The 22414-nt window shown below is 55.7% G+C and overlaps 2 protein-coding genes and 1 long non-coding RNA gene across 3 annotated transcripts; 2 read left to right on the forward strand and 1 right to left on the reverse strand.

Annotated features, from left to right (window-relative positions):
- Positions 1-2570: 2570 nt before the first annotated feature.
- LOC139440466 (tetrapeptide repeat homeobox protein 2-like) lies at positions 2571-4195 on the reverse strand. Its single transcript, XM_071220092.1, has 3 exons — positions 4087-4195; positions 3638-3807; positions 2571-3173 (listed from the first exon to the last, which is right to left on the reverse strand). Exons 1-3 carry the CDS (start codon positions 4193-4195, stop codon positions 2571-2573), a joined length of 882 nt encoding a protein of 293 aa, XP_071076193.1.
- Positions 4196-7504: 3309 nt separating this feature from the next.
- LOC139440394 (uncharacterized) lies at positions 7505-10053 on the forward strand. The gene is made up of 3 exons (XR_011650618.1): positions 7505-7591; positions 9301-9354; positions 9973-10053. It is a non-coding gene; the product is annotated as an uncharacterized lncRNA (long non-coding RNA).
- Positions 10054-13885: 3832 nt separating this feature from the next.
- Positions 13886-21789, forward strand: LOC128779693 (calcium-binding protein 5-like). The gene is made up of 6 exons (XM_053915529.1): positions 13886-14064; positions 15686-15716; positions 16234-16377; positions 17312-17421; positions 19560-19707; positions 21660-21789. Exons 1-6 carry the CDS (start codon positions 14002-14004, stop codon positions 21683-21685), a joined length of 522 nt encoding a protein of 173 aa, XP_053771504.1. The 5' UTR covers positions 13886-14001; the 3' UTR covers positions 21686-21789.
- Positions 21790-22414: the final 625 nt, after the last annotated feature.

Here is a 22414-nt window from a genome sequence, read left to right on the forward strand (position 1 = left end):
CTGCTGGAAATCGGCTTGCCTCTTCAATTTTCTCCAGTTGCCATCTTTGCATCCGAGAAACACAAGCTAGAAGCTGATCATCTGCCTGCCTGGCCCTGCAGTCCCTCGGATCTGGCTGCCTTCTTACAGTCTGGTCCAGATTCATTCCACCTGGAGAGTGGGACACCCCCTATCTCCGGGTCCCAGTCCATACCACGCTGTTCCCTAGCTATTTCTGCTGACTCGGACCTGCTGAATTCAGAGACCCTTCTGGCCCCTTCTGCCCCCTCATTCCTGGGCTCTCCGGATTTCCCTTTGGCTTCCTCCTCCCCTCTCTGATCGTCTGACCAGGCAAGGACCCTTCTACCCGCACCACTGCCCTCTCCACCCCACTCACCCAGAACGGCCTTAAGCTTGAACTTCACCCGTGCGTTCAAGGTACAATGAACTCTCTTCCTATACGCCCTGAGTCTAAAAGCTTCACTTTCTCCACAGCAAAACGCACAGATTCACATCTTTACCACGGATGCCATGGAGACCACCAATAGGTCTGCAAGGACTGCCGTGGGTACCATCACAGACGGACCTGTGTGGTGCGCAGGGTCCCCGGTAGGCGTCAGCAACTTCAACAGGGAGCCCATAGCCATGTGACTGAGGGCGCAATTTTTTTAAATTAATTAATTAATTTTGCTACAGCTAGGCAAAGAGAAATTCTTGCTCTGGCACTACCCTGGAAGACACAGCTATGGGGAACTTAAGACCTGAACTGAGGGAGAAGCCCAGGCATTGCTATTGGGGATGGTCGGGGCACAGCCTGGGCTTGTAAGGAGACCTAGGGTGGAGCTTCCTAGGAGTTGGTATTATCCCGCGTGCAGAAAAAGGGTGTGTGGTGGGGAGGAGGGTTGGGGAAGGAGGTGGAAAGGAACTGAGAAGATGAGCAAGGGACGTACCCTGTGTCACTTAATCCACTCACTTTCTACTCGGTCAGTCCGGACTTGTGCAAACTCTGTCTCCATTCTTTAGAAAATGAATCCGGTTTCCATTCACGCCAGGTCCTTGCGTATCTGCAGCGCGACGTGGGCTCTGCCCTCCCTCCCCCCACCCCCACCCCCACCCCCACCCCCGCCTCTGCCTAGGGTGCGAATCCGAAACTCATCTCCTACCTCCTGCCCTCAAGAACTTCCCCAAGGTCTCCCCCACCTGAGCTCCCTCTGCAGGGATAGGTGGGAAATTCTTGGATTTCTTCCTGCAGTTCCTACGATGTTAGGGTCTAAATGGAGTTTTGGTTCCAGTGGTGTGGGGGTGTGGGGGTGCGTCCTTGCGCGTGCGTCCGTTCGCGCGCTCGCGCGCAACCCTACCTGGGTCTCTCCGGGAAGCGGGAGGGGCTTTCATTGCATCCCGCCAGTCCGCCTGTCCCTCCCGCACCCCCAGCACTCCCCGCCGGCAGTGCGCCCGAGACCGGCCGCCAAATCTGATCTAATTGTCTCTGTGGTCCGACGAGGCTGGCCTGGCCTGAGAGGGTTGGAGCGTTTGCTGTGTGGGACCAGGATCCGGTCAGGGAACCGGCTGGGGGAGACGCAGGGGCCAGCACGGCCACAAGAGGCCGGCAGAGGAAGCGGGAGGTGGAGACAAAGGAGCAGAGAGAAGGGGTCAGGGGCGCTCCCACCCTGCTGGACTGGGGGTACCCGAGGAGGAGGCAAACTCGCAGTCCCTGCAGGAAACAGTGTTTACAAGGTAACCATGCACTTTATTAATTTTCAAATCATAAATCCCCCCGCAATGTCCAGGTAAGCCATTAGCACTTGAACAATTGGAGTCAGGTCCCTGCCTCAAAATAATAGTATCAACTGATAACAAAGTCGGTCAACTGAGTCCTATAAATAGGGCGTATTTGAAAATACCTTCCAAAAAGTCAGGCAATAATCCAGCGCTAGAACTGAACCCACATAAATCTGTGCCTAAGCCCATGACGATTAAAATCAAAACACTTTGTAGGGAACCTTTGTAAAATTCTAATGAAGAAAGAAACGATAGACTTAGATTGGATTTTAATTTTTTTTTAATTATTTCATTTACTTGGTTTTACACACAGGGTGAGGGAGGGAGAAGGAGCCAGAGGGATACATCCTTGTACAAGAGAAACACGGGTGGGCTGCCTCCTGTACGCCCCCACGTGGCCCTCGACCCAGGCATGGGCCCTGACTGCGAATCAAACGGGCCACCCATCAGTTCCCAGGCAGGCTCTCAATCCACTGAGCCACACCAGCAAGAGCTGAGTGTGATACTTAGACTGTAAATCTCAGCAGCGGACCTCTAACTCCCAAAGTTAGAGAAATACAAGTGGATTCACGCTGCACCAGAGTAACCCACCACCAAGCCCCGCCAGCCCTGCTTCCCGCACCCGCCTGGGCCCACGGTGCTGGAACAGACACCCTGGTCGCCTCTGGTCCCACGGGGTCTGGAGGACTTCGCTGGGACAGATGCCCCGTTAGACCCAGGGACATCCTGGGGTAGGAGTCCTTCCCATCCACAGAGTCCATTCCTTGGTTCCCAGATGGAGGAGGCGAGGAGGAGGGTCCCTCTAACGGGTCTCACAGGGACAGCAGATCCAGGAGATCAATGTCTGGCCAGAGATCCCCGTCGTTTGAGTCCTCAAGACTGACTGGGACCTCGGCTGGAGCTGGAACTGGAGCTGGAGATGCAGCTGGAGCGGCTGCGCCGGGGACCGGATTCTGGGCGTCCTGGGCAGGAGCCCCCCAGGCCTGCAGGGGGCTGGAGGCACTGGATTCCGCTGCTGCAATGCCTCCCAAGGGGTTGTGGAAACCTGAGCCCCCAGGAAGCATAGAGCTGCCTGAGGACTCGGGATCCTCGGGAAACAATAGGTCCCAAAGGGACTCCAAGTCCTCAGTGAACCCAGGACCCGAGGGCAATACCGGGTCCTCGGCGAACCCAGGACCCAAGGACAATACCGGGTCCTCGACGAAACCAGGACCCGAGGGCTGTACTGGGTCCTCAGTGAACCAAGGAGGCGAGGGCAGTACCAGCTCGTCTAGCAACCCAGGTCCCACTGCAGCAGGTGCGGCCCTGGGGACTCCTGGGCCCAGGGACGAGGCACGGGCTTTCGAGCCAGGCTGCCTGGTTCTGGTTCCTCCCTGCAGCCTAGTCTGTTTGGCCCGGCGGTTCTTGAACCACACCTGGGGTGAGAGGGGACGGGAGCAAGTGTAAGAGGACAGGAGCTTGCAGCACCCACTTTTGCCCAGGGGTGAGGCGGCCCAGGTGAGGAGGGCCACGTGGCCTCACACATCTCCCTCCCCCCACAACCCAGCTTTTGGCTCCTGGGTTCAGTGGCCACAGGCGGGGACACCCAGGGGCCAGGACGCGGTCTGCCCCAGAGCACCCCGGGTTCAGAGAGGCCCTGAGGCCCAGGCATGGGGAGACTCCGGGGCATCGCTTTGGGGATAATTGCGTTGGCCGGTTTGCACCACACAGGGTGAGGTGGGCTCGGGGCTGGGCCCTGGGTCCACACGGGTGATCCCTTGCTATCGGGGTGACCCCGGGCAGCACTGGGCTCTCTGGCCCCTCGTCCGCCCCACCTGCGGCCCAGAGGGAGGGCAGGCGGCCTGTGGTCTCCAAGCCCTGGGATTGGGTCGGGAGGTACCTGCACTTGCTGTTCCTGGAGGTTCAGCCTGGCCGCCAGGGTCTCGCGCTCTTCGTAGGACGGGTAATGGTTGTTCTGGAAGAACCTCTCCAGCTCATCCCGCTGTACCACGCTGTACACCGAGCGCTGCCGTCGCTGCCGCTTTGGGGGCCTTAGGGGCAGCGAGAAGCCTGGAGGAAGAGGAAAATGGTGTCAAAAGAGCCTCACAGACAGTCCCCAGGTAACCCCACCTGGGCCAGGCCCTTGACAGCAGGTGAGGATGGGAGTGGGGGCCGAGGCCAAGGTCGGGGCCGCGCTGTGGGTGCAGCCTGGCATCCAGACCAGCCGCCCAGACCCTCCACCTTCCTGACCCGGCCCCTCACCCGTCTACGCCTCAGTCTCCACATCTTCAAAATGGGCACAAGAACAGCGCCCGCAGCCCGCACAAGCATGCGGGGACCCAGGCTCACGCAGCCTGGCGCCAGGTGGTTCCCGCCTCACCTGCTTCACCACCCTACACTCGCTGCAGGGAGCCACCCGCACTTGCAGGAGGCTGCGGGTGCCAGGCCCTATTCTCATCACGCTGCTCCCAAATATCCTTCCAGCCCCAAACTCACTAGGCCCTCCCAGACAAGGGGTCCTCTTCTGCACGCCCAAGAGCCCGCTGGCACAGCCTCGGCCCTCCGCCTCTTCTCCCTTCCTGCCTCGGTGGGTCCAGACTCACCCTCCCAAGACCTGGGTTCTTGCATCCTGGATGCTGCTGAGTCTGCCGTGTTTGATGCTCTGTCTTCCAGGTCTGGGCTTTAAATACCCCCGAGTGGGACCTCAGGGTCCTCGGAAACCACCTTCACCCTTGGCCACGCCCCCTCAGGAGACGCATTCCTGGACTAATCCTTTTATTGAGGACCTACTGTGTGTGGGGCCTATCTTGGGGAATGGAACCTGAGAGGCCAGATAGCCTGGGGCTGTAGCTCGGGAAGGGGGTGGAGTAAGGTAGGGTGGGGTCACGTGGGGTGAGGAGTCGCGGGGACTTAACCATTCCTTGGTGGGGGGTAGGCATTGCTGGAAACGTCCCTCCCCGGGTCCAGCCAGCGCCGCGGGCCCACCCTCTCCCTGGCCAGTCCTGGGCGTCCCACCTGCCCCACCACCCAGCAGCCTCCTCCCAGGTGCCCAGAGCCCACGGGCATTTCTCCACGCTGTTGTCCGGTGGTCCCCAGGCCCGGGAGACGGGCAGGGTTCAGACACACTGGCCCTGACCGTGGCGTGAATTCGTAGGGGCTGGTTTTCCTCCCCGGTGGCGGTGCGGGGGGGCCAGGTGGACAGTGAGCCGATGTCGGCCGCGAACGAATGAACCGGGTCTGCTCTGTGTGTCCCTGGTCACTGCGTCCAGCCCTTGCGAGCGGTGCAGACCCGCGTGGAAACGTCAGGCCGGGCTCCTCTCCTGTCCAGGGTCTGCTGGGGACTCGGGTCAGGAGACAGTTCAACTCACAGCGCTCACCCCCTGGGGACTTTTATTATCATCGGTGTGAGTGGCGGCTCACTAGGGCTCAAGTACAGAGAGAGACGCGGCGGAGCGATCTGGTGGCTGGGGTCACCTCCCGCGCCCAACCGCGGCTTCCCAGCTCAGGGCGGCCTTCCTAGGTCCTCCCACGGTTCTCCCGCTTCTCGGGAGCGCGCTGGTCGCCAGACCCGAGGCGGGCCCTGATGGCAACGCGGGAAAACCGAGCAATTTCCGTGGTCTGCAACGTGTGACGAGAGGCCCCCTCTCGCTGCTGTCGAAAGGAGATTAAGTGTAACGTCGTGCTGATTCGATGGGCAAAGATGAGGAGAGGGGTCCACCCTGGGCTTGGCGGCTGAGGGGGTGGGGAGGCGCCAGTAAACCTCCCTCTGTCATATTTGGAGGGTGGGTTGTTTCTGCGAGGGACTCGGTGGTATCTGTCCGCGTCCCTCCGCCAACGACTATCAGGAAGACAGCGGAGATGAATCTGTTCTGGCCAGACCCCTAGGCGACCTCATCTTGTGGCAGGACCCTGGTGGGGCCTAGGGGTCCTTTGTCAGGCTAAAGCCTGGCTCACAAGGCTCACCGTCGGCGAGCTACAAATTTCTCGGGAGATCAAATTCAAACTGAATAAACCATACAGACATGTTCATTGAGATTTCGCTCCTAATTTTGGCCCGCTACCTCACGCTCTATGCTGGCAAATGCCGCAAGCCATGGCCAGTGCTCGTCAAACAGGTTGACACGCCTATGACCCTGTAACCAGGCTGGGGCGGGGGGAGGGGCGGGAAAGCCCTCGTGGATTCGGGAGTGCAGCCCTGTAATCGGCCAGGAAAGGTGTGGGTGGATGGACAAGTTGACAGTTCACAATCGCCAGAAAAGCAAAGACAAACCCAAACCACTATCAACTGGGGAAGGGAGAAACCAAGCCTCGTGTATTCGTGCAACGGAATATTATTCAGCCACGAAAAGGAACGAAATGCTGACCGATGCCGCAACGCGGGGGAGCCTTCCAACAGGCCACAAAAGGGCGTATAGTGTCGGCCTCATTTAGCAAAATATCCCGGGACAACTCCCTAGTGGCGGGGGCGGCTGGGGGGGGAGGGGTAGTCGGGAGTAACTGGAGACAGGTGTGGTTGGGTTGGGTTTCTACCTGGGGTGATGGAAATGTCCTCCGGTTGCTGGTGGTGGTGGTGGATGGGAGACTCTGCGGGTGAACTGAAAAACTCTGAATTGCCTGCTTTAAACGGGTGGCTTTTGCGGCAGGGGCATGTAGCAATACCGAGGAAAAGCAGACGTCACGCTCGTTTTCTTGTCCACTGGGCTGATCCGGGCGAAAGCAATGGGTTGCCTGCAGACCCGGTGGGGTGCGGGAGGAGGGAGTGGCCTTCGCTTCCCATCCATGGAGTGTAGGCTGGTGGAGGAATTTTTTCAGGGATGTGGGAGCCTGCGTCGGTAAGGTGGGTTGAGGGATCAGCCCTGGATAGTATCTTTGCCCCAACAGATTTATCGTCAAAAGAAAAAATTGCTCTGGGAGAATTCCTGTCCACTGGGAACAGGCACAAATATACATTTTTCGACATATCAGTGAACTGCGTTCATTGAGTTAATTCATGTCCGGGAGCAAGAGAAAAATTAAATCATGCTTGGCAACGCCAGACTAATGAACGGTTAAAAGGCGTGAGAGGAGGGACTTTTAGCAACAACTGAAGATTTTCCGCGTGCTGTTTGGGCTGTGCGCCTGGCGGAGGAGGTCTGACTTCCTGTTTCCAGCGGGTTCTGGGTCCTTGGGAGACTTTTGCTCCCTAACTCCGTTGTTTAGAATGAGAAAAGCTCCAGGTGACCGCTAATGATGAGTTGTTGCCAGAGAGTAATGTCTCATTTCTGAGAAGGGACACATTTAATTAGCACATGCAAAAACAAAAAGAAAAGCAAAAACGCATGTATGCAGACACACCTAAGGTATTTGTGCGCACTCCTGGATTCTGCCCCACCCCCATGGTTGACCCACCTCTTGCCCCCAAGACGCACACAAGTGGCAGACGCCTCCCGCCCTCTCTGCAGGGAGAGGCGTCACTCCTTGGTGGGGGAGGGGGCGCTGTAACAAGGGGGAGGGGAGGGAGGTCAAGCTGGGCTTTGAAACAATGATGGGCTGCTGAAGAGATGGTAGTCGGCTTCTGGCCTGGCTTTGTCCATTGGGGTTCCTCCCGATGTCTGTAGACATTGCCCTCTGCCTCTTCTTTCACTCAGAAGTACGGCCGATCCCCCATATTTGTGGATGCCATACTGGGGTGTTCCCTGCTGCCAGGGGGCACGCAAATAGTCTGCCTTCCTGCACTGGAGACACGGGTCCTCTGGGTATATTCAGTGCTGAAATGTTTGCATTTCTGGGCCGGGGGAGGCGGGCCGGCCACTACAGGGGCTTCCTGCTGGCCTGCTACGATGAAGACAGCGAGGGGCTGCAGGCCATCTGCAAGGTTGGTGCTGGGGGCGTGGCTAAGGCGCAGGCGGGGGTCGATGCGGCTCCCCCTGGGGAGGGCCTCCCCGCAGTGGATAATTCTTTTTTCTCGTTCCTCTTCACTTTTTCTGATCCTATAAAGTAACTCTTGCTTCACATAGAAAAGTGGGCTGGTATAGAAAGATGGGAGGAAGCTGTGTCGCTTAGGAATTGAGTTCAGATAACAGTGGCTTATGTGAGAGAAGAATTTCTTTTTCTCTTGTGTAATGAGAAGTCTAGAAGGGGGCAGGCAGCTCTTCAGTGTCATTAGGGACCCAGGCGGCTTTCCCCACAATGGTTTTTGTCATAAGCTTCAGGCCTCTTCTGCACAAGGTGGCTGCAGAAGCTCCAGCCACCACAGCCACACATGCTCGGCCCATAGGCAGAGGGAGAACAGGCTGCCTGAGTCAGCCTTAGCCAGTGAGCAACTTCTGCTACTTCTGCTTAAGTTGCATGGGTCGGAACCTTGCTCTGCGGCCCAGCCCTGCTGCAAGGGAGCCTGGGAAATGTAGGGGTTTTTCATTTTGTTGAAAGCCACACACATTGTTGATCTAACAGATTTGGGGTTTTTGCCACAGAAACAGAATATCACCCACAATTCCACTGCCAGAGGCAACCCCTAATCACTTTTAAGGGAATGCTTTTTTCAAAATTTTTATCTTTTTAAGATTTTATTTATTTATTTTTAGAGAGAGTGGAAGGGAAGGAGAGAGAGGGAGAGAAACATCAGGGTGTGGTTGCCTCCTGCGCACCCTCTACTGGAGACCTGGCCCACAGCCCAGGCATGTGCCCTGACTGGGAATCGAACCGGCACCCTTTGGTTCACAGCCTGCACTCAATCCACTGAGCCACACCAGCCAGGACAGGAATGCTTTATTTTTATAAAATTGTGTTCCTTCTCTACAAGTAATTCTGTTTCCTGCTTTTGGCCCTACAAGTACTGTGTTTTCCACACTGTCAGATGTGTTTGAGTCACAGTGATGAGGAATGTGAGCGGGTTTTCACGCGCCATCCAGGAGCCTTACGAACGAGGCGCTGAGAGCTCCGTGAGAGTCCCGTGTAGTCGGGCCCGTTCCTGAACCACCCCTGCGGGTGCCTGGTCGTTGTTGCGGCCTTGTTCTTGTGAACCGGTCCGCAGGTTGCGTGTGCTCACTCACGGCCGTGGTAGGAGTGATTTTACATTTCACAATTGTCTGTGGCCACCCGTCTGTCACCATTTTACGTTATTTACTTAGAATAGTTTTCTGCGGGAGCCGCTGCCTGGACAAAAGGTGGGAAATTTTACAGCTGCCGGTACAGAAGTTGTCCGTCTTGCTCTTGTGCCGGCACCAGGGAATATTCTTTAGCCTTTTGCGTTGGTGGGCGAGAGAAAACTCTTGGTGGTGTTCAGGTTGGACATGACAGCAGTTACGGGGCAGCCGGGATGTCGGGGGCCCCAATACCAAGACTTCCGGGCCAGGGAGACGGAGCAGGAGGAGCAGGCACGGTGGCCCAGATGGTAGGTCCCCACATCCAGGGTGTGTGAAGGGGTAGGCTGGGTGCTCAGCACCCCGGCCCTTCCTCAGTGGCTTCTGTGGGTGCTGCCGAGGCTGGAGCGGGGTGGGGGCCACTGGTGTACAGATTCCGGTCCTCAGGGGCGGGAGCAGGGAGGCAGTGCCCAGCCTCTGACCCTCCCTGCCCTTCCCGCAGCTTGGCACCGGCTTCAGTGACGAGGAGCTGGAGGAGCACCACCGGAACCTCCAGGTGAGCGGTGCAGCGCACACTCCGTGCGTGTGGGGCTCCCAGCCTCACTGACTCGTTTCGGGGCTCAGGGTACAGACAGGGCAGTGGACAGTGAGCTGGCTTTGGAGCCCAGCCGGTCCTGGTTCAAGTCCCAGCTGTGCTGGCCACTAGCCAGTGACACCAGTCAGGGACCGGGGGGCAGTCGTGGGGCAGGGCGCTGTTGCAGGGTTCCCTGAGTCAGTCCGTAGGGTGCTAGCTGAGCCCTTATTACTAAGTGGGAGTGTTTGTGGTCACAGGTGTTCGGGTGTGACTGTCCTTCTGTGTGCTGGTGTCTCTGGTTCTGTTTCTGTTCATTCTGTGGTTCTCTCTCTCTCTCTCTCTCTCTCTGTCTCTCTCTCTCTCTCTTTCTCTCTCTGTATCTCTGTTAGTCTTTAATTTCTTGTCTCAGTTCCTGGGGTCTCCATCTTTCATTTCTTCCCTCCTCCCATTTCTCCCCACCCCCATCCCTGACTTCATACTTTGAGTGTCTGTGTGTCTGTCTGTCTTCCCCGCCCCATGGTTTTACTTCCCAACCCCCAATCCTCAGCCTTGACTCTGAGACCCAAGACCCTCTCTTCCATCTCCCGCCGCTCACTACAGGCCTTGGCGCTGTCCACCCCGCGCTCCTACGTCCAGGCAGATGGTGCCGTGGCCCCCGACCACTGGCTGGAGCTCCGCATGGTGTGGGAGGTCAAGTGCGCCGACCTCTCCCTCTCCCCGATCTACCCTGCAGCCCGGGGCCTGGTGAGTGGCCAGGGCTGGGGTAGACCCTCCAAGGGAATTCAGATGGGAGAGTGGTGGTCTGCCCTTCCTGGGTGATGATTGGGAAAACTCGAGCTTGCGTTTTATTTGGGTGTCAGATAATGGAGTCAAAAATCTCATGGTTTTTTTTTTTTAAAGAAATGCCTGAGGGGTAGAAAGAAACAATGAAGGGGCTCTGTTTCCTATCATAGCCTCACACTCGTCTCTGCAGTAGTTTTTGAAAACAGTTCTTCTAACTGGAAGCTTATGGCACAACCGGCGACCAAGTTGTAAATCCCTTCCCTCACAAGCGGCTCAGTCCTCCCCCGCTACAGCGGCAGGCGCCCGCTGCCCCACACTAGGGCGGCTCCAGCCTCCTCCCTCAGGAGAACCGGGGTCACGTTTACCAGGGGACTTCCTCTGGGCTCTCTTCTCATCCCTCAAAACCTAGCAGACGCTTTTCTGGTTAGAAGCGGACTTCCATTTAGAGGCAGAACTCGTGTTTTGGATCAAATTTCGTTCCTGTGTCTTCTCATTGGCGAAGTCAGGGTCCCCGGCTCGCACGTCGTGGAGCAGGGCACAGGCGCCTGTCCCCACAGAAACGCTGCACAGCCCCGGTGGACGATGGGGAACAGAGTCCCAGGGAGCTTCGGCACCTGGCCTTGGGCCTCACGGCCCTGGGAGTTGGGAGCTGGGACTTGACACCCCCCCACCCCCCCTTCTGGCTCCAGGGTCCACACCCTGACTCCGCTGCTGTGCCTCTCGGCCCCAATACTACTAACCACTGTCACGGCTGGCGTTTCTTACACTTCCCGTGCGCCAGCTAGGGCCCGAGGTCTTCACTACCTTCTGTAATCCTCGCAGCAGCCCGTTGCTGAGCCCCACGGTGGGCCCCACTGTGGGCATCACAGGTGCGGGAGCGGGGAGGGGGTGTTGTCAGGGAGCTGTTCGTGAGGACTGAGGGCGGGACCCTGGAGGTGCCCATCGTCCCCCTGCCTCCCCAGGTGGACAGTGAGAAGGGGATCTCCCTTCGCTTCCCTCGGTTTATTCGTGTCCGTGAAGACAAGAAGCCAGAGGCAGCCACCACCAGTGCCCAGGTGAGGCCCCAGGGAGGGGACAGGCTTGCCTGGTGGGGCCAGCTTCCTGGAGAAGTGGGCGCTGGCCCAGGATGGCAGGCGGGCGGGCAGCCCCTGGCTCTGACCACTTCCGGCCCCTCTCCCCAGGTGGCCTGTCTGTACAGGAAGCAGAGTCAGATCCACAACCAGCAAGGTGCAGACACAGACTCCGACCGGGAGGACTTCTACTAGACCCTGGGCAGCGCAGGGCAGCCGGGGCGGGCCCCCCGGGGACAGCCCTCTGGGGAGCAGACCCCGAGTGCAGTCACAGTGCGCGGGTCTGTGTGTGGGGGGGGGGTTTAAGCTGGGGGGGTTCTTCAGTCATTTTTCTGTCAATAAATAATTATTAACACCTACTGTGTGTCAGGGTCTGTGCTGAGCCCTGGGGTGCGCTCTGTGAGTTCACGCTCGGCTAGCGTGTGACAGCACCAGGCCCGACTGTCTGAGCCAGCGCCTCCAGCACAGCTTTCTGCAGGGACGGAAATATCTTCCGTCCGGCTGTGCAGTGTGACAGCCAGCAGCCACCGGCAGCTGGTGAGCACTTGAAATGTGGCCGGTGCAATTGAAAACGCATATTCTGCCCTGGCTGGTGGGGCTCAGTGGATTGAGTGCCTGCTTTCAAATCGAGGGGTCACCAGTCCAATTCCCAGTCTGGGCACACGCCTGGGGTGCGGGCCAGGTCCCCAGCTGGCAGCGCACAAGAAGCGAACACACATCGATGTTTCTCTCCCTCTCTCCTTCCCTTCCTGTCTCTCTAAAAATAGATAAATAAAATCTTTTTTTTAAAAAAAAGGAAAAGAAATTGTTGAAACCAGTCCAGGGGGATGATGCTTGGCGCGGGCTCTGGGGCGGTGTCTGCAGTCCACACATGCATATAAATGAAGTCGCTTTCCACATGACACGTTGCTGATGGTGTTCATTTCGATCACCTGATTCAGGTAGCGTCCGCCTGGTTTCCCCACTATGAAGCAACTCTCCTTTGAAATTGGTATTTTGTAAGGGGGTATTTGAGCTATGCAGATATCATCACACTTTCCACTGATTTTTAAAACAATCCGTGTGGACTCCTGGTTTCCTACCTTACCCGGTATAATTTGATATTACTTTGACTTTCAAACCGCCCCTGACGTGCCCAATGGCACTCCTTCGAGCTGCCCTCTGTCCCCAAAACAGCATTCCCGCTTTATGGCAGGATGGGGTGTTCTGGGCTCACCTCCCACTTCCTGCTCCAGATGCCTGATCTGAGGTTTCTCCCAGGAGTCTGGCTTCCTTCCAGCAGAGAGTGGGGTTCAGGGGTCAAGACCTGGGGGCAAGAGGTCATCAACAGCAGGATGCTGCGTCCTCTGACAGCTGGAGGTCAGACGTCCAAGTTGCCTGCACACACAGCGGCCGGGAATCCCTGACCCTCACCTCCCAGCGCCGTGGAGCTCCCCCCTTCCCTGCTCCTGACTTCCCGTTCCAACTGAGAACACGGACTTCATTGTCCTTAACACAATCCGCGCGTGGAGCCAGCCTCCCTTCTCCATCGCCATCCCCTCTGCCGGGACACCTTTCTCACCCTGACCTGGCTTCAGCGCCCTCCACCGTGCCACCCCCACGAGTGGATGTCCTCGTACACACCCCCATGCCAGGCGAGGACACCTGCGTCGCGCCCCCCTCACTCAGCTCCTGCCCCAGTGTGCACCCCAGGCTGCCCGCCCACCCGCCCTTGGTTCATCCTTCCCAGGCCGCAACCCGCAGGCCGGGCTGCCCCTCTGTGGGGACACCTCCCTCACTCCAAACCTGATGTGAGCTCTGGCTGGCCTCAATGTTGCCCCCGCCCAGTCCTCTCCCACCCTCAGGCCCTCCTTGGGCTCTGACACCAGCATGGCCTCTCACGTGACCCCCGCACCAGCATAGCTGCCTGCCTTGCTCCCACCTCTCCCCTCCCCTGACCCCAGATCATTCGGGATGAAAGGAAGGGAAGAGATGAGCAGGGATGTGCAAATACCAACCTCTTAGCCGCTACACACGCCTCCTTCCTGGGGTCAGACTGTCACCTAATTCCTGCGGCCCGCTCATTGGTGCACTTTCCGGACTTCCTCAACAGCTCCTTGAGACCTAACTAAAGGTGCCCACTGGAACCAAACAGCCCTGGCCCTGCCGCTGCCTAATTCCAAAAGCTTAAAGCAAGCGACTTCACGGCTCACAGCCTCCGTGTCCTCATCTGTAACATGGGAATGACAGTGATCCCGACCTCGCGAGCAGTTCTGAGGATTAAATGGCATCCGGAACGCAGAGCCCTTTGCACAGGGCAGGGCGCGCAGCAAGCTCTGCAAAGTCACTGCCGTGGGACGTCCTCGCGGTGTCTGCGCGAGCAGAGGCCCGCAGAGGCCAGCAGAGGCCGGGTCTCGAGTGAGCCCTCGTCACCCTTGCTGGAGCGCCGAGTGAACGAACGGACGCCCTCCGCTCTAATCCCCACTCTTTAAACTCTTTCCAATTCCATGCTGCTAATAAAACGTCAGAGCCTGACACCGGCTGCCCCTCCCGGCTCGCTCAAGCCAGATGGGGAGGCACGAACCGCTGTGACCCCTCCCCGTCCCTCCCGTCCCGAGGAGAGATTTCCTGCCCAGCTGTCACAGCTCTGCGACACAGGGACCTAGGGAGAGGCCAGGAGAGGCAGGAAGGGTTGGCAGAAAAGTGGTAAGAGAAGGAGATAAGGAGGCTGAGCCACCGAGGGGGCTGAGAAGGAGGGGACCCGTCTAGAGATCAGTGCGTGCTGCCCGGCCCCTCCATGCAGTTCCCCATGGGCCCCGCCTGCATCTTTCTGCGGAAAGGCATCGCTGAGAAACAGCGGGTGAGGTGGGGGACACTGGGGACGGGTGGCGGGCAGGGCCAGGGGAGCTGGACCCGTGAGGAAGAGAAGGGGCGGGATGGGCGCAGGGAACGAGGGGAACAGGCTGGGGGAGCGTAAGTTAGGAAGGCAGGAGAATCTGGGGAGCGCGGTGGGGACTTGGCGGCTCCGCCAAACGGGTGAGGGTGAAATTGGGAGTCAGGCGCTAAAGGAGGGAGGTGAAGGGGGTGAAAAAATGAAGGAGGAACTGGGGTGATGTCAGTACGGGCGACCGTCATCAGTTTTCTACATGGACAGTCACCCGTACTGGCGGTGGTGACGATGGTGATGATGATGATGATGATGGGATGATGACGATGATGGCTGCCACTTACGAAGTCATTGCTGTGCGCCCAGCCCTGGGCAAAGGGCTCTGATGTCATTTAACCCTCAGAACTGCTCGCGAGTCGGGAACACTGTCATTCCCATGTTACAGATGAGGACACGGAGGCTGTGAGCCATGCAGTCGCTTGCTTTAAGCGTATGTGATTAGTCAGTGGCAGAGCCAGATCTGTTTGGTTGCAATGGGCATCTTTGTCCGTCTTTAAATCAAATAATAATAATTAGCCCTGGCTGGTGTGGCTTAGATTGAGCACAGGCCTGTAAACTAAAGGTTCACAGGTTGGATTCCCAATGAGGGCACATGCCTGGGTTTCAGGCCAGGTCCCCAGTAGAGGGCGCCCCAGGCAACCACACATTGATGTTTCCATATACTGATGTTTCTTTCCCCTTCTTTCTCCCTTCCTTCCCCTCTCTAAAAATAAATAACTACAATCTTTAAATAATAATAATTATAGCAATAGAGGGAGGAGCTATAGGGGGACGGGGATAATAAGAAAAGAGGCTAGGGAAGGGCTCCAAGGGTAAAGGGAAACGGGTGAAAGAGGCCGGAGGTTGGTGGAATTCCCCAGGTGTGGGGCCTCATAGCCAAGCCTGTCCCTTCAGGTATGCCGCGAGTGGGTGGCAGCAAAAATGATTGCAACTTCTTAAAGCTTTTAGGAATTGGTCGTGTGGCCCCAACCACCCCTCCGGATGCGGCTGACACTGGCCCCCACACAAGGGCGACGCCAGCTCTTGGGAGAAAGACTCCATGGGCTCCGTCCGTGGTGGAGAGAATTCTGACCTGGGAGTCAGGGGCCCTGAGTTCAAATCACAGCACCCGCTGCAGCTGGCTTGCTGCATGCACTGTGAGCTGTGTGACCTTGGGCAGGTTCCTTAGCCTTCCTGCTCCTCAGCTTCCTCTTAAATGAGACGGGAATGGTGTTCGGATTGACATCACAGAGCGGTGCTGAGGTTTAAACAGAAAGATTATGGAAGCTGCCCGGCTCGGTCAGCGCTCTGAACCTGTCGCTGGGATTGTGAGGTTCACTTTCTTCCTCTGCAGCAGGAGGGGGTGGATTGGATGGCAGAGGAGAGGGATCAAGGCTCAGGGATGGGAGAGAGGAAGTGAGAGGCGTACGGGGGAGCAAGGATTGGAGGAGGAAGAGGAAAGGGTGGGAGAACATGGGGACATGTTTGGAGAACTAACTGCACGTTGGACCCCTGACCCCTCTCCAAATTCCATCTCCCGCGCATTCCCCGCCAGGAACGACCGCTGGGACAAGATGAGATCGAAGGTAACACTCTCCTCCCCAAATGCCCCCACATCACCACCCACCCGCTCGCTGTCTCTGCCCCTTTGTGCATCTCAGTGTGAGTCCCCTGACCTGAAAATTTCACATCGCTCTCTTTTCGCTCAACCGTGATTTTGCGGAACTCTTTCTCATGGCGGTGTAGGCACTTCCCAGTCTTTAGAAGGCATGCCCACCCCCGAGTGTCTCAGAGACCCAGGAGGGACACGTTAGTTTTAAGATGAATCCAAGATTATTGGTTTTTCTGTCGATGGTTTGGGCATTTCCCATAACTTATTTTCACCCAACACTTTGAAGGACTTCAATGCTGTTGTTTGGAGGCCTCAGGAATCATTTGTCTTCTAACACATTTCGTACATCATTCCTTATTGAAATTTTGATTTTAAAAAATGTGTTCTCCTGTGAGTAATCTCTAGTCTGTGCCTCACCGGTGGTTTCAAGGGATGCCACTCTTCCCCATTGACGGTTTCAAGTTCCTCCATAGCTCTCTCCTAACTTTCAGAGCTTCGGGAGGCGTTTCTTGAGTTCGACAAGGACCGAGATGGGTTCATCTCTTGTAAGGATCTGGGAAATCTCATGAGGACAATGGGCTACATGCCCACAGAGATGGAGCTGGCTGAACTGGGCCAGCAAATCCGCATGAACCGTGAGCCGGGGAGTGGGAGGAAGCACTGGGGAGGGGAAGGTGAAGAGTGTAATTGGTGAGGATACACAGGCTGAGAGTAGAGGTGGAGACAGGGAGGAGGGTGAGAGGGACTAGAGGTCTGGAAGGAAACGGATCAGCATATACGTAGGGAGGCAGCATTTGAAGAGGTTGAAACGGTGACTCAGAGGTAGATTGGGTTCAAGTCCCAGGTCTATTATTTGCTAATTGTGGTCATTTTGAAAAAGTGGCGTTAACCCCCACTCTCGAGTCTCAACTTCCCCATCTGTCGAGTGAAAACGATATCACTCCTTACTGAAGGGGATTGTGGGAAGGAAGGGATAAAGGCGCTCACGCAGGTCAAGGCTTAGCCTCCAGTAAATGCGTGTTAAAGGTTGGTCGTAACATCACCGCTCAGACTCACCAGGACCACAAGACCTGCTGTTGATGCAGGAAACAAACTTGGCCTTGGGGGTAACGTTGGTGAGTCATGTTGCAGAGGATGGGTCTTCTTAGCGGCAACCAGAGCTGATTTTGAGATGAAATTTGGGATAACATTTGTATTGGGTTTGCTTCTGGGCCTGTTACTGAGGGAACAAGGCTGAATGCAAGGACGGGGTAGGATTCGTATCTGGAAGAGACGCTGGTGCTCATTTAGTTCATACCCTTCCTTCTATAGACCTACAGTGAGGGAGCGTAGGTGTGAGCCAATGAGGGGATTGGTTCCAGGTTACTCGGACAGTTAGGTACTGCCGCCCCTGTGTGCTCGCTCCCGTTCAGATTCGGGAGACGAGAGGGCTTGAGCTGGCCGAGAGGGAAAGCCCCAGAAGGCAGAGCCTGGAGAAGAGCTATGTCTTGAGCAGACGTGATGGGCAGAGTGAGGGAATGGAGGGTAGGGACCTACAGAATCTCACTAGACCTCCTTCCCCCTCCTCAGTGGGGGGCCGTGTGGACTTTGACGACTTTGTGGAGCTGATGGCCCCCAAACTGCTTGCGGAAACGGCGGGGATGATCGGCGTCCAGGAGATGCGCGAGGCCTTTAAGGAAGTGAGTTGAGAGAGTTTCACAATGCTGGTGGGGGCTGACGGAGACCCAGAGGTCCCTGATTAGTCATGGGCAGCACCCACCCAAACCAGCTTTATTTCCTCACTCTGGTGGCATTCGTAGGAAAGGAAAAGAACCTATGCCAAGCTCTTGCAATGGACGGGGTCCTCCCCCTATTTTATCCAATGTGACCCTCACAAGTAAGGGTAGGGGTTAGTGTTCACCTACCTGACCCTCATACATGAAGAAACTGAGGCTCACAGAGATTACAGATCTCACCCAAGATTCTGCAGTCTCCAGAACACATTAGGGCCACACACCTTCCAGCCTGTAATAAGAAGACGGAATCCAAATGTGAGATCCCAGGTGGGAACTCAAAGATCATGTGGTTTAACACACTTGTTGAAGAGATGCTTTTAAAATGAGATCCAGCCCTGGCTGGTGTGGCTCAGTGGATTGATTGCCAGCCTGCGAACCAAAGGGTCGTTGGTTTGATTCCCAGTCAGGACACATGCCTGGGTTGTGGGCCAGGCCCCTCAGCTGGGGGCATGCAATAGGCAACCGCACACTGATGCTTTTCTCCCTCTCTTTCTCCCTCCCTTCCCCTCTCTCTAAAACGAAATAAATGAAATCTTAAAAAAAAGTGAGATCCAGGCAGTGCGGGATGGGAGACTTGCTGAGGTTCACTTCTATCCCCTGAGAAAATGCTTTGCTCACTCAGAGAGCTTCCAACTCTGTGAGACAAAAACAAAGAACAGGACAGAGTTTGGAAAGAAAGACCTTGGAGCCAGGGAAACATGGGTCTGAAACCAGGAGATCTCCACCTACTGGCTGTGGGATCGGCTCTCCCAGTTCCACAGAAAGGCCTGGAGCGGCAGCATCCCACCGAACTCCCTGTGGTCATGGAAACGCTCCGTCCTAGCCGGTAGCCGCCGGCCACTTCACTGTGGCAATCGAGCCTTTGAAATATGACGAGTATGACTGAGGACCTGAAATTTTAATTTTATCTACTTTTGATTAATTTCACTTGTCATTTATTTAATTCCCATGTAGATTCAGTTGACTATAAATTCAATTTGTTTCAATTTTAAAAGAATACTCGATTCAATTACTGGCAAACATTTGCGGAGAACAACTTGGGTGTGCGCGTCTCCCTTTTGAGTACAAATTTTGTGAAGCCTACGCACAGACTAGGTGTTTCTGACAACATTTGGTGTCTGAACTGAGAAAGGCTATAAGCGCCCAGCACACTCCAGAGGCAGCTCAGTCTCCTTAGCTCAGGAGGCCCTGTGGGCCGAGTTGAGTGACTAAGCACGTTAAGTACGTACTGCACTGCGTACGCCCTCGGTGTGGAAGTGCGCTGAGCCTGAGAAACCCAGTCTGTGGGAAGAGAAGGTAACACAACTCACTCATAATTTTACAACTGATTGCATGCTGAAGTGGTAATATTTTTGAAATATGGGGTTAAATAAAATCAATGATTAAAATTAATTTCGCTTGTTCCTTTTAACTTAAAAAAATTGTTTTTTAAAACACTCATCCACAGATATGTTTATTGACTTTATAAAGAAAAGCAGGGAGGGAGAGAGGGAAACATCAATTGGTTGCCTCCCACCCATGCCCCAGCTGGGGCTGGAACCTGCAGTCCTCTCGTGTATGGTATGGTGCTCCAACTGACCGAGCCGCCTGGCCAGGGTGTATTATTATTATTATTATTGTTATTATTATTATTCATTATTGCTAATACAGTTGACCCTTGGACAACATGAGTTTGAACAGCACGAGTCCACTTATATGCGACTTTTCTTCAATAAACATATTGGAAAAGTTTTTGGTGATTTGTGACAATTTGAAAACCTCACAGATGAACCTTGTGATTTTCTGCATACCCACTTTCTTCCCTCTGGTCTGCTCCATGGTAAGAACACAGTGCAAAACACACGCAACATGGAAAATACGTGTTAATGGACTGGTGTATGTTATCAGTGAGGCTTCTGGTCAGCAGTAGGCAGTTCATCGTTGAGTTTGGGGGGGGTTGTCAAAAGTTATAGGTGAATTTTTGACTGCACAGGGGGTTGACGCCCCTTGCCTCCGAGTCATTCGAGGGTCAACCGCATCGTCCCCCTTCTGCCCCTGTTCAGTTTGACACCAACGGCGACGGGGAGATCACCCTGGGAGAGCTGCGGCAGGCCATGGAAAGACTTCTGGGGGAGCGGCTGACCGCCCGGGAGATCGCCGAGGTTGTCCAGGAAGCCGATGTGAATGGGGACGGCACTGTCAACTTTGAAGGTGACGCTTTCCACTCCAACACCCCGTGTGACTTTCCAAGTCGGCTGTCCCTTCTCACCTGTCCTCCAGTTTTAGGTTGGGAGGGGGGCGGGAGGGCAGCAGGGTTGGGAAGGGTTTTTATTGCAGCCCTTTCTGCCCACGTCATTTCAAAGACCTCAGGGTCTCTCCCTGCCTTGTTCCTGCCCCTGGCTGCTGCTGGGAACACCGTGTCCAGGACCACAATCCTGTGCGTGCTGGGGCAGGACTCACGTCCACCTCCCCTGGTCCCTTTGTGTTCACTAGGCACCTTTGTCATTGGAACAAAATGTCCCATCAGAAGATCATACTGGTTAGTAGCTGAGACTCTGGGGTCAGATTCACGGGGTTCAAATTCAGTCTCTTACTAACTCCGTGGCCTTGACCTATGGCTTGTTCACTGTAACTGTTGGTTTTCACATCTGCAAAATGGGGTAATGACGATACCTTTCTCCGGAAGTTCTGGAAGAAGTTGAAAGGAATCATATGCCACCTCTCCTTGTCCTCACTCCTGTCGCCATTCTGTCTGGAGCACCCTTTTCTCTTTCTGCTGGCTAACTCTTAGCTGTGTTCCTGGAAGGCGTCCCCACCTCGCAGACCGGGCTCGGTGACCCCATAACCCCCGTGCAGGCCTCTGCAGTAATCCTGACCCACGGCGTCACGATGGCTTATGTTAGTTTATGGCCTGTTTCCTCCTGGGCCACCGACTCAGTCTTTCACCATGTCCCCAGTCCCCAGCCCAGAGTAACTGGATTGAGTGACTGGAGGAATGAAAAAGCCTGGAGACCCAGGTGGGTGGGGGCGGAGGCCGTTTTTGTGGGAGACAAGGTGGGCACATCAAGTTCTCCTTAAGACACTCTCTGGTCCAAAAATCGTAGCATCTGACGGCTGCCTGAAGACCCAAGTCCAGATTCTTAGTCTGAGGTTCAAGTACATCAGAGACCCGACCCCGTCCCTTCACCGTATCTTCTGTGACCACCCTGTGAACTCCCACATTCTGGTGCACCCTGGGCACGTGCTCTGCTCTCCCCAGCTTCTGTCCCCTTCTACCCGGTGTGTCCCTTCCACACACCACACCCTTCCCAGGCCATCGGGACCTTATCCATCCCTCGGGAATTGATGCCAGTGAGCCCTCTGCTGAGAAGCGCCCCTTCGTCCTTAGCTGGGTGTATTAGTCCCAGCGCTGGGGTCGTACAGATCTTCCTCTTCCTCCCCCCAAGGAAGCTACCGCTGCAGGCCTGGGTGTGTCGGCTGTGTCTGCCTCCTAGGCTGTGAAATCCTGGGAGGTGGGACGTGAGGGGTCTTCCCTGAACCGTCTCTGCTCGAGAACTCCCAATGCTTAGTCCACATTTGTTGCATCGCTGCGACGTAGCCAGCGTTGTGGGTGCTGCTGGGTCTGGCCAGGCTCGGCGGTGCCGTGGGCATCAGTGAAGCTCTGGAAGAGGCAGGACATAGACCGTAGCGGAGACAGAGCCTCAGGCCCACCACGGGCAGGGGAAGGACAGACCGACCTCAAGAGCTGGGCGGGACCAGTAAGTTCACGGGACGCGGGGTCCCAGCAAAGTCAGAACAACCTGCGTTCATTCCGGGGTTCGCCATTCATCCCCCACTCGACCTCATTGGTCAGCCTCACTGGCCTTGGCTTGCTCATCTGCGACGTGGTGCCTACCCCTCTAGGATGGGTTGCAATGGTGAAATGAGGCACTTGTCATTATTATTTACTGAGCACTTACTGTGACTTATAAGCATTATATTGTTTAACCATCTCACAAACCATATGAGGTGGCTTCTCATTGTATCGATGAAGAAATCAAGGCACCGAGAAGCCGAGTAATTTCCCAAGGATCACCCGCCCTTCCCGACACGTAGGAGAGACACAAAAAGGTAAGGTCGCTGCTGTTACGAACAGACACCTCACCAGGGGCTTTTCTTCGCAGAGTTTGTGAAGATGATGTCTCGCTGAGGAGGTTCGGAAACCCCAGTCTCTCCCCACCTGGTGGATCAAGCGTTTGTGGAGGACTGAACCCCTAAAAGGGGGGAGGGGTGTGGGGACCGGAGAGGTTAGGCTGACAGAGCTTTGCCAGGATTGGGGCGGGGGAAGGGCATTACATCTCTAGAACTAGATTAAGGAGGAAGAATCTACATATGGAAATGGGAATGGGACTGGGGTCCAGTTGCTGTTGCAAAAATCCCGAAGATTCACAGCATCTTTTGAGTTCATGTAATCGTAAGTCCCTATGACCAGTCCATCTCTTCCCCAGCTTCCTCTTGCATTAAAATAGTCTATTCTGTTAGATTCAAAAAGTTCATCAGCCCTGGCTGGTTTGGCTCAGTGGAAGGAGCGCAGGCCTGAGAACCAAAGGCTCACTGGTTCATTCCCAGTCAGGGCACATGCCTGGGTTGCAGACCAGGTCCCCAGTAGGGGGCGCACAAGAGGCAACCACGCATCAATGTTTCTCTCCCTCTCTTTCTCCCTCCCTTCTCCTCTGTCTAAAAATAAATAAAGAAAGAAATCTTAAAAAAAAAAAAAGTTCATCACAGCCCTGGCCAGGTGGGCCGGTTGGCTGGAGCGTCGTCCCCTACACCAAAGTGTTGCAGGTTCAATCCCGGTCCGGGCACCTACCTAAACTGTGGGTTCCATCCCTGGTCAGGGCGCACACGAGGAGGCACCCATCGATGTTTCACTCTCTCT

The sequence above is a fragment of the Desmodus rotundus genome, chromosome 12 (genome assembly GCF_022682495.2).
Source record: "Desmodus rotundus isolate HL8 chromosome 12, HLdesRot8A.1, whole genome shotgun sequence".
NCBI classification, from domain to species: Eukaryota; Metazoa; Chordata; class Mammalia; order Chiroptera; family Phyllostomidae; genus Desmodus; species Desmodus rotundus.